Source organism: Dasypus novemcinctus, chromosome 9 (genome assembly GCF_030445035.2).
Source record: "Dasypus novemcinctus isolate mDasNov1 chromosome 9, mDasNov1.1.hap2, whole genome shotgun sequence".
NCBI classification, from domain to species: Eukaryota; Metazoa; Chordata; class Mammalia; order Cingulata; family Dasypodidae; genus Dasypus; species Dasypus novemcinctus.
This window is the reverse complement of record NC_080681.1, coordinates 59,137,159-59,149,289: the sequence shown is the minus strand read 5'-3', so window position 1 is coordinate 59,149,289 and position 12,131 is coordinate 59,137,159. Positions and strand designations below refer to the sequence as shown.

Sequence of the window (12,131 nt, the reverse complement as noted above, 5' to 3'; positions counted from 1 at the left end):
CAGAACTTTGAATAAACCTATATTACTAAACTTTTGCAACTAAATAACATATTACTAAGTTATCCCAATTTTTTCTCTTATAGGCAAGTAAGTAACAAATGAGCAAAAAGAACCATCCCTCAATTCCATATTTACTGATAATATTTACTATAGCCCTTTCGTTGCCTCAAAACAGGATCTTGGTCTGCTGTATAGGCTTATAGATGGAGAGGGGCCCTCAAAACAATCATTATTCACCACTCTCCCCAACGTATGAATAATAAATTGTTCATGAATAACACTAAGGAAACCTATTTTTAACAGACTGGGGAGTCAACCAGTTCTGAGCAAGACAGGGACTAAACAGCTTTTCCACTTCTGTCAGCTATCAGTGTGGCTTCTCTTTGAACTGTATCAGTTTCCAGACCAGGGAGGGCATTTGCTTTATGACTCATTTTTATAAGTTTGGCAGTTCTCTGTATATGAATGTCTACAGCCAAAGACAACTGTCTGTAGTTAATGAATAATTTCTTGAATAGAGGTACCATATCTTAATTTCATACTTTTGGCAGGAATATTGAGCATCTCTAAATGGCCATTAAGGCAACCATCTTTTTTAGACACCCCCAGTTTAAACAGTTTCTTCAATCACAAACGGAATACCTATAGACTTTTGTGAACCTATGTTACAAAACCTTGGTTTTCATGTAAGATTTCCAAAATACACTGTCTTTTGATCTATTCATTCAAAACAGTATAAAGTTTCATACATTAATTAGATTAAAAGGCACATTTTTAAAAAATCTAATATTGTGAAATTTTATTTGCATTAATTAACCCCTTAACCACCATCATAAGAGATACCAACATTTGTCCTTTGTAATCATAGTAAAAACATTTTGGAATGGATAATCTGTTTCTACTGTTCATTCAGAAAGAAAAAAGATGTTATTAAAAAAATCCAAGTGCAAAAGTTTTCAATGTATCCCACTGTACCCCAGCAACATATTCACAGCTTTTAGAAAATTGGTATATTCCCGAGATGCAATTTCCTCTCTAGGTGTCTGTACTCATAAACAACGCCTGCAGTGTATTCCTGAAATTTCTCAAACCTCATAAATAATTCACAGAATAATTCAGTCTCTAAATTACTTGATCTACAACCATTCCCAAAACAGGAACCAACTTGCATTCCATAAAGCCAATCTGGTTTTACCAATTCTTCCTCAAAATTCAATAGACCCACATAAAGTGGTAATTAGATCTTTGATTTTTAACTATGATTATTTTTCTTCACTATAAAATATATTTGATAAAATGTCCACTTATGCATTGTAGTATGTATCAGCATGAAAGATGCAGCTTTAAAGATGTTTATTAAAAACATTTTCTTAAGACTGATGCTTTGGATTTTTAAATAAATCATCTCTTCAATAAAGGTCCCTAAACTAATTTCAAATTATCCTGGGAAAAGTTTAAACTAATGGCCACTAAAAAACTTGATACATTCATTAGGATACATTTTTAAAACTTTACTTTAAGCTCTTTAATACAATATGACACTTTATAGCTGTTATACATTATTCTCCCTAATTTTTATTCTTGGACCTTCATACCATCTTGGAATAAATATGAAAAATTTTAAGTGCAAAAATGAGTAATGCATGATTTTAACACCTGGAGACAATTCAAATCAATAAATATTTTCCTGTGACTTAAAAAACAAGAACTGTCAATCTTGTGTACCTTTCCATTATTTAACTTGTAATAAATATATTGTTAGCATATAAAATGTTTTTACCTTATTCTGAAAGCATTAAATATGTAAGGATGTCCAAAATACGTGGGCTGTTTTTTAAAATTGACACGAATGCATCCATATTCCACTATACACAAAAATAATCAGAATGATGTATACTTATTAGGAAGCAAGTTTAAAAATTTGGATTTTTTTTTAAAGTGCTACAATTTAGAAGATAAATAGTTTTTAGCATGCTAACCATACCTTATGAACATAACAAGGACTTTTAAACTCACGTTTAGGAAAAAAAATAGAGGTTCTATGAAAGGAAGATTAGTAACAAACATTTTCCATTAAAGAAAGAATTCAGGTAAAAACAAATAGCACCACAATGAATTGCACTAAGGTACTAAAGGAGGTACCTTATTCCCTGCAGAGTGAATGCTCTTTCTGAAATGTATTGCAACGTATAAATGCAATTGTTTAATGGTTACCATTTGGTTCATTCATCTACAGAAAATTGCATTCCTTCTAGTTCATTATATTGAACAAACATTCAAATTACTGAACTATACATAATGTTACATAGTTTACATTTTATGAAAACAAAGCTTAAAGGAATATTTATAAATGCCACCTTGAATATAAGATGACAAGTTAAAAGGACTTCGTATCTCTTAAGACATTTAATTTATGTTAATGGTCCAAGGAGTGTTTCATATATAGATATATAGATATATTTATATGCATATATATTTCAACAAGAAGTGTAAAAATGTTTAAAAACAAATCACAGCACTCATAGCTGTTTTACATGAGAAGGTCTGAGGATCATTAAGGTGTCAAACAATTATGCTTTTAATATGGGTATTTTTAAAAAGATTGAAAATGGCACATCAGAAAACTTGCTAAATTCTTGGTAGACGCCTATTTCATTAAATCATATGACTGATGTGTTGATTCAGTGGGTAATTCCCTTTTCTTCGCTGGAAGCCTTTATCCCTTCTATCTGGATCCACTTCTGGAGTCTCTGCATTCTCTTGATTTCCCTGGTGAGATGGCATCATTTTCCAGGTCAGTTAAAGATCAGGAAAGCGACTTGGATCTTCCTTGTAGTCATCAGGTATAGTGAAGATGGAGCCATCAAATTCATCATATCGGAACTCCTGAAAAGTCACAGTGGCTGTGATGGTGGGAAACACAGGTATATCTACAGAGAGAATAACCAATGATAACATTGTAAATCAAATGTAAATCTCGTATTGTTTTATCAGTACTATCAGAGTTGTCCATACTTCTTAAAATGTTAAAAAAAAGCTGCTTAAGGACTAGATAGGTCCAAATATGTGTATAACACTGAGTTTTGAAAGGTTTGGTTGCTGGTGAAGATGGAAAGACACCTAGGCATTAAGTGTTGCAGGAAGAACTTAAGACTCTATTTCTTCCCAATCTTAAGAGTATAATGCCAGATTTCACCAGCTTTTTTTCTTTTGGTGGAGAGAGGGGTGGCTACTTTTATATTTTCTGCATTCTGACATCTTTTCAGATTATAGTATACTTATTCTAAGTCTGAGGTGTGATTTATTTTCATTCAGTTTATCCCAATGAAATACATTAATCCTTTTTTTTTTTTTTTTTTTTTTTTGGTTAAACACTAAAAACAACCCATTAATTAAATATGTAGAATACAAACAATCTTAGAACTGGAGTAATACCATACTGCCACAGGCTAACACTCTTCTAAATAAAATAGAATTCTGGATGAAATTATGAACCAACTCTGACATTAAAAATGGGCAAACACATTAGTCATTATGCTTTTATTCCTAATATGTTTACTATCTGGCCCTTTCAAAAAAGTTTACTGGCCCCCATTCTAGACACTGGATATATATCAATAATCAAGAGAAAAAATGTGTACATTTATGGAGATTACATTCTGGTTGGGAAAGTCAGACAACAAATAAGTAAATAGTAATATTAATAAATAGAGAATAGGGAGATCCAGTGTTGGGTGGGGGTAAGAGTTGTTGAATAGGGTGGTCAAAGGAAAATGTCCATGGATTGACCTTTCAGCAAAGGCCTAAGGTAGAGCAAACCATGCCATTATCTAGAAGGAAGAAAATTCCAAGTAGGGAGAAAAATAAGTACAAAAGTCCTAAAAGGAGAATGTTTTATTTTGTTTTGTTCTCGGGATGAGGTAGGAGGCCAATTTGGCTGCAGCTAAATGCGTGAGGGGAAGATTAGCAGAAGTCAGAGGGGTACTAGGCTGACAGATCAGGTGGGTTTTAGGTCAAGAAGACTTTAGCTTTTACTCTAAGTGAGAGAGAAAACCAAGGGAGGGTTTTGAACAAGCTTTCCTTTTATGGACAGTGCTTTTGATGTGAAGTACAAGCGCTCTTTACCTAGGCCTAGAAGTCTAAAACTTTCTCCTATGCTCTTTGAAAATCTTTAGTTTTACATTTTGTACTTAAAGATGTAATCTATTTTTACTCAATTTTTGTATAAAGTATAAGAAGTAAAGTAGTTCAAAGTTCTTTTTGTTCTGGCCTATCATCCTTTTTTTCTAGTACCATTTGTTGAAAAGGCTCTCTTTCCTGAATTGGTTTTATACCTTTGTCAAAAAACAGTTGCAGAGAAGTGGATTTGGCTCAACTGATAGAGCACCTGCCTACCATATAGGAGGTCTAGAGTTCAAACCCAGGGCCTCATGACCCATGTGGTGAGCTGGCCCATGCGCAGTGCTAATGCACGCAAGGAGTGCAGTGCCATGCAGGGGTGTCCTCCTAGGGGAGCCCCACACGCAAAGAGTATGCCCTGCAAGGAGAGCCGCCCCACGCTAAAAAGGGGCAGCCTGCCTGGGAGTGGTGCCATACGCGCAGAGAGCTGACCCAGCAAAATGGAGCAACAAAAAGAGACACAGAATCTCAAGCCACTGACAAGAATGCAAGTGAACACAGAATAACACACAGCAAATGGACACAGAGAGCAGACAACGGGTGGGGGGGAGGGGAGAAAAATAAAAAATCTTTAAGAAAAAAAAACAGTGGATTGTGGGAAGATGGTGGAGTAGGGAGTTCTAAGTATCACACCCTCCACCAGTGCAACTCTTAAACAGCCAGGAACTGCCTAATCCTACTATTTTTGAAACTCCAGAGTCTAGTAGATCACTGTATAGCATCTAGGGAAGAGGGGGAGAAAGAGGCCAGTAAACTGCAATAAATAATGGTGAATTTCACTCTGCAGGCTGGCTATCAACACCCATTCCCCAACCTCATTGCAGACAGTAGTGAGGTCCTCAAACCTGGCCCCTGGTAGAGCTTGCTAGTGTCAGGGTGGGATATAAAGACCTAGTTCCCCAAGATCTATGGGTGCACAATCCAATCACTGATCACTGCTTTTGACCAGCTAATTCAAAATGCTGGGGGCCCTGCTCTGAGGGCCCCCATTGTTCCAACCCACCTTAGACAAAAGCAACAGAGGAGCCTTAAACACAATAACCTTCCTTAAACAGAAAGCAGTTAAAGAGCTACATTTATGGTCATGTGCTCAATCCAAAAATGAACTTCTAAGAGTCAAAGGAAAGACTCCTGGCACCCTTGCTATTCCCTCCCTAAATGAGCTAGACCTAACAGACATTGTAAAACATTATACTCAGCAGCTGCAGAAAACATATTCTTCTCTAGAATAGACCACTTGTTAAGTCACGAAAAATGTCTTAAAGTCAGAAATACTGAAATCATGCAATGCATTTTCACTGTCCACAATGGAATGAAACTAGAAATCAGTAGTAACAGAGAGAAATGGAATCTTCACATATATGTGGGAATTGAACAACATACTCTTAAACGGCCAATAGATCAAAGAAATCACAGGGGAAATTAGGAAGTATCTTAAGGAGAATGAATATGAAAACAGCATACCAAAACTTATGGAATGCAGCAAAGGCAATGCTTAAAGGGAAATTTATAGCTGTAAATACTTACATTTAAAAAGAAGAAATATCTAAAATTAGAGATCTAACCTGACAACTGGAGGATCTAGAAAAAGAACTAAACCCAAGCAGAAGAAGGTAAATAAAGATTAGAGTGAAGATAAATTAAATGAAGGAAAAATAAAATAAAAACCCAAAAGTTTAAAAAGATCAATAAAACCAACAAACCTTTAGCTTGAAAGAAAAAAAGAGAGAAGACACAAATAACTAAAATCAGAAATGAAAAAGAGGGCATTACTACCAATCCTGCAGAAATAAAAAGAACTGTTAAGAGGATACTATGACCAACAGCAAATAAATAACCTAGATAAATTCCTAGACACATACAAACTACCTATACTGACACAAGAAGAAAGAGACCTTAGCAAACCAATAGTTAGTAAAAAGATCAAATAACTAATTTAAAAGTTCCCAACAAAGAAAAGCCCAGGACCAGATGGCTTCACGGGAATTTTACCAAACATTCCAAGAAGAATTAACACCATCCTGTTATCTGTTATTAATGTACAGTTTAATTTCACTGTGACAGGAGAATCGGCTCTTCATGATTTCAAATTTTTTACATTTATTGAGGTTGGTTTGCTCTTTGGCCCAGGATATGGCCTATGTGCGTGTATGGCCCGTAGGCACTTGAAAAGAATGTGCCTTTATCAGGTAAGAGTGTACTATAAATAGCAAGTATATCTTTTGGTTTATGGTGTTGTTGAATTGTTCTATATCCCTGCTGATTTTCTGTCCAGTTTTTATGTTAATTGGTGAGCGGGTGTTGCAGTTTCCAACTATAATTAAGTTTTTATATATTCTTCAGCTCAGTTCTTTAAGTTTTTGCTCACCTATCTTCCAGCTCTGTTGCTGGTGCATACACATTTAGGATTCTTCAGGGTGGAACAACCCCAATTATCATTATATAATGTTGTTCTCTCTCTTTTGTAATGTTCTTGCTCTGAAGTCTATTTTATCGGATATTAACACAATCATGCTTTCCTTTGCTTATGCATGATATATCATTTTCTGTCCTCTTAATTTCAACCTACCTTCTTTGTTATATTTGAAATGAGTTTCTTGAAGACAACATGTAGTTTAATCCATTTTGTCAATCTAAGGTTTTTAATTGGTCTACCATTTATATTTAATGTAATTATATGTTAAAGTTTGTCTTTTTGTTTGTTTTCTATTTGTTCAGTTTTACACTTCTCTGTTTTCTTTTTCCTACCTCCTGTGAGTTACTTGGGTATTTTTTAGAATTCTATTTTGATATTTCCATAGTGGTTTTGAGTATTCTTTGTATAGCTTTCATATTGGCTGTTCTAGGAATACATTATATATACTCAAACTTATCTGGGAAACGGACTTTGGCCCAGTGGTTAGGGCATCCGTCTACCACATGGGAGGTCCGCGGTTCAAGCCCCGGGCCTCCTTGACCCGTGTGGAGCTGGCCCATGTGCAGTGCTGATGCGCACAAGGAGTGCCGTGCCACACAGGGGTGTCCCCCGCGTAGGGGAGCCCCACGCGCAAGGAGTGCACCCATAAGGACAGCTGCCCAGCGCGAAGGAGGGAGCAGCCTGCCCAGGAATGGCGCCGCCCACACTTCCCGTGCCGCTGACGACAACAGAAGCGGACAAAGAAACAAGACGCAGCAAAAAGACACAGAAAACAGACAACCGGGGGAGGGGAGGGGAATTAAATAAATAAAAATAAATCTTTAAAAAAAAAAAAAAACTTATCATAGTCTCCTGGTGTCATCATTTTACCACTTCAGATATAGAAAACTTGCCTTCCTTTACATTCTTTTACCTTCCCCCAGGTACAATATAATTATAAATAGAAGGTAAAAATAGAGAGATAAAAGTATTCTTTCAGGTAATGTGGCTGTAAGAAGCAAAGATTAAAGTGCTGGTGTAGGGTAGAGGGATTATTTATTTAGTTGGTTGGTTGGAATATAAAAGGGGAAAGACACACCAAAGTAAAAAAGGAAGTGAAAGGTAAAGCAGATATATGAAGTGGCTGATAGAAGAGCAAGGATTCCAAGGAGCTAGGATAATGCATCCGTAATACAAATGGAGAAATTACTCAAGCTAAAAGGCGTACCACTTCCACTGAGACAGGAAAGATGGAGGAAAAGATGGAGCTTGAGCCATAAGAGTCTCTGTTGAAGGGTGAGACTAAATGAAGGAGTTTTCATTCCTGAGAGTGTCTCTTTTTTTTTTAACAAAAGCAGCAGAAATCATCTGCTTAAAGGGGAGGAGGAAGTAATGCAAGAAAGGGGGGAAGATGGGGATTTCATCAAAAAAGATTCAAGTTAAGCGTTTTAGTAAAATGAAAGAAGCAAATAAGAGAAGATCATTCATAATCAGCATTTAAGGCTCCAGCTGATTTTGAAAACACATAGTTGCATTAACAACAATTTCCAAATATTTGGAATGTATCTCCCCAACTAAAATGTAAGCACCTAGAGGGTAAGTGGGGACTTCTGCTCAACTTCCATCCCAAGAAAACCATCTGGCACAAGTACTAATTAAATACCTAATACCAAATGTAAGCCTAAAATCTTAGAACACCCTTTAATAGTTTCTTGTTTCCAGTTTCTGATACGTTAGAAATATAAATATGTACAAAAAGTGAGTTTACTGTTTCTAAAGATCATTGTTTAAGATGACTTTTAAGACTGAAAACCAAAAAATCTCAGTAATATCCATGAACACTGACTGTTGACTACTGAATCAATACTATCAAGAAACTCAGAGTGTGCTATTTTACATTATAAACATTATCATGATGCATCATTAGTTCACCCACACCCTCTTGTATGAAATATTTTCATATTCCTCACATTGAATTTAAATCAAGTAGAATTAGAACTCACTTTATATATTTGACATTATATGAGCATTAATGAATATAATTAAAGAAAAGCTTTACAAATATGTAAGAAACTAAGAAATCTATTTTCCTTCAAAGTATACTTCTTATTCATGTTTTTAAACTCCACATTCCTAATAGACACCAAAAATATATCTAACTTTTTCTCTTACCTAGTTTTACAGGAAAGCCTGGAGGAAGCTTCATCTGAACAAATTCTCTAAGCTTGTTAAAGTGCTTGAAGGGAGCAATTACCTCTAAAACATTCAGTAATCTGAAAAATAGTAGAAGAAAAAGATGTTTTCATTGTTCAAACTTATGTTGCTTTTAAACAACATCCTTCAAACTTAGAAAATAACTGATTTCCAGCTATTGAGAATGAGGATATCAAACACTCATTTCCTTCTTTCTCCTCTGATTTTTTAGTTTTATTCTTCTTTTTTACTCTTAGGGTTTATAACTTTTATTTATTTAATTTTTAAGATTTATTTTATCACCCTCTCCCCCCCAACTCCCCATGTTGTCTGCTCTCTGTGTACACTTGCTGAGCATTCTTCTGTGTCCGCTTGTCTTCTCTTTAGGCAGCACTGGGAACTGATCCTGGGACCTTCCAGAGTGGGAGAGAGGTGCTCAATCTCTTGCACCACCTCAGCTCTCTGGTCTGCTGGGTCTCTTACTGTCTCTCCTCTGTGTTTCTTTATGTTGCGTCATCTTGCTGAGCCAGCTCTCTGCTCAGGCCAGCTTGCCATGTGGGCCAGCACACTGCATGTGCCAGCTCTCTGCTTGGGCCAGCTCACCACACGGGCCAGCGTGCCTTCACCAGGAGGCCCTGGGAATCAAACCCTGGACCTCCAATATGGTAGATGGGAGCCCAATTGCTTGACCCACTTCCACTTCCCCATTTATTACTTTTATAATTTTAAAAAATTATCAAAAAATTTCTCTGGTAAACATTATAAAATATTAATACTTTTGTGAATCAGAAAATTTCTAGAACGGTGCATACATTACCTATCAAAAGCTATGTGTTTTCAAATTTCAAAAGCCTCAAATGTACCACTCAGATGAAAATATTACTATAGTCTTTAGGGTTTAATAATTTTTCAATAACATGTATAGTTAGTAAAAAACAACAACAACAACAACAACTTACGACTCAATTCGCAAGGGAAATTCCTGGCTCATGGCAATTGTGGCTTTAAATGATTTCTTACTCTCTTTGCACACCAGTTCTCTACCCAGATGAGGAGCTCTAAAATAGGAAAAAGAAAAGAAAATGCTGGAAAATTTCTACATCTATCATCTTTCTAAATAAGAATTGATCATCTTTCAATACCATTTGTTAATATTTCAATTTTTCTTATTATATATAAAAATGAATTAAAATTATGCCAAATGGGAATGAGAAATGAGACATGGTAGCAAAAATAAGAAAACAGAAAAGTGTAAAAATTTAGAAAAAAAGTATCAGAGCACAACTAATTTCAAATTAAATATACTTTAAATAATAACTATTTTAGAAACAAAGCAAATTAATGAAAATCAAATTTTAAAAATATCACAATATCTTTAAAATGCAATCTTATTTCCCATCTTCATAGAATCAGAGGTAAATTCCAATCATCTTCTTTATAGACTATTAAGATAAAAATAATTTTTAACTTCTCCAATATATAATAAGCAAAAAATAATAATCATGACAACTTCTTTCTAAGCAAGGGAGTTAGGCAATATTTTATGCTCCATTAAAAGGAAAAATAGTTTCTACAAAGGTCTGTACTTCCCTTTACCTGGCAGTCTAAAATAAAATTATTTACTCATTCATTCATCCAAAATAAATGCTTTGCTTATTCATTCATCATTCTTTTATTCAATAAATATTTATTTAATAAGAACTATGTGCTATTATTCTACTAAGTGTTAGTAAATAACATTAAGCAAAGGTACTAAAGCAGGATGGTGAGAAATAGTCTGGCATTAGCTGAAGCAAAGAGATAATGACAAGAACTAGGCTTGGAAAGGCAAAGAGGAGACAAATAGTGAAAGTCCTTACACGCTACGCTAAAAACTCAGGGTAATCTTAGATACAAACATTCATCATACAATGGAAGATTTCATATAAGTAACTACAATGAACAATTCCCTATACTATATATATATCCTTAGGACAATGTCCTATAGATTTTGGGGTAAATATAAATTGGCAGGAGAGATGCAAAAAAAAAAAGCGTTCTACAACCTATTTTAAAAGTGTACCTAAATTGGAATTTACCTTTACTCATCATGCTTAATTCCTGTTTGAAAAGGTCTTTAGAAAAGATTTCAGACAAATAATTCTTTTTAAAAAATAATTATTACACCTAAAGACTTATGAGTGTTTACAATTTTTCTTTCTAAAAAACCAAAGTATACATAACCAAAAAAGAAAACCTACTTTCCATTTTCAGCAGATATATATTCTTCCCATGTAATAGTGTTCTGAGGAGGAGGTGTAAGGGACTGTCTTCGAACCGGCTGCAAAAAAGGAAAGAGGGGAGGGGAGAGAGGTAGGAGGGAAGAAAGAAAAGAAAAATGTCATATCTTAAAAAATATATAATTAAAACATGCAATGAACTATTCAAACTACCAATACACTTAATCTCTTAATCTCTTCTATATAACACTTTAAGAGGTTCTTTGCAAGATAAAATTACCAATTTTTTTTTCTAAAAATCAAATAAGACAACAGGATCAAAGAAATAAATTCCATTCATGTAGTATTTCAAATATCTGACATGATACTAGATACTGAACATGGGAGCTACAGAGAAATATAGGAACTCTGATTTCAAGGAGCTTCAATTCAGTTGGGAAGAAAAAACATGCACAAAAATTTACAGATAACCAGAAATACAAAACAATATAAGATTAAAGGCTAATTCAATGTACAGAAAACCGAGTAATACAGGAGTTCAGAAAAGGGAGCAATATTCTATAGACAACAAATCAAGACTTATAGGATTAGAGCTCAGATTTATAAAGAATCAAAATATTCAGGAAGGGGAAATTTCATACACAAAGGTGGAAAACACAAGCGTATTGGTTTATTTGAACTAGGGATAAGTTCAAAGGGGAGATCAATAGATGGTAAAATTCTTAAATAAACTTTAAAGTATATACACTTTGTTAAGTATGAATTTGGCTCACTACAGAATGAACTGGCAATAAGGAAATAAACTAGGAGTAGCAATGGAAATTGAAAGTTGTTAAGGAAAAAGTAATAGGACAGACTAAAGAGCAAAAGGGCAAAAGGTAAAAAAGACTTATTCCATAACAAGATAGAGAGAACACAAGGTCTCATTCAAAATACAGTTTCAGATATAATGAGTACCAGATGTTAATAGGCAGTACCTTAGACTTGTTAAAATCAAAGATTTTGAAGACATGAAACTGAGTTAGAATTTCAGCTCCACTGCCAGGTAAGTTTGTGCAAGTTACAATCTACTGTGTCAATTTAATATACCCCCAAAACTAGAATATACCACCTACCTCACAATTGCAAGAATTAAAGGATATAGT

The 12,131-nt window shown here is 34.6% G+C and overlaps 1 protein-coding gene across 3 annotated transcripts in view; it reads right to left on the bottom strand.

Annotated features, from left to right (window-relative positions):
* Window positions 1-771: 771 nt before the first annotated feature.
* The window catches only part of ANKRD13C (ankyrin repeat domain 13C), a 140,929-nt gene continuing 129,569 nt past the window's right edge, over window positions 772-12,131 (bottom strand). For all 3 annotated transcript variants that reach the window (XM_004483708.5, XM_023586137.3, XM_004483709.5), the window contains 4 exons: window positions 11,008-11,087; window positions 9,727-9,825; window positions 8,747-8,847; window positions 772-2,930 (listed from right to left, as the gene is read on the bottom strand). In XM_004483708.5, coding sequence (XP_004483765.1) covers window positions 2,800-2,930; window positions 8,747-8,847; window positions 9,727-9,825; window positions 11,008-11,087 — 411 coding nt within the window. In that variant the 3' untranslated portion in view covers window positions 772-2,799. The remainder of the gene's footprint in view (window positions 2,931-8,746; window positions 8,848-9,726; window positions 9,826-11,007; window positions 11,088-12,131) is intronic.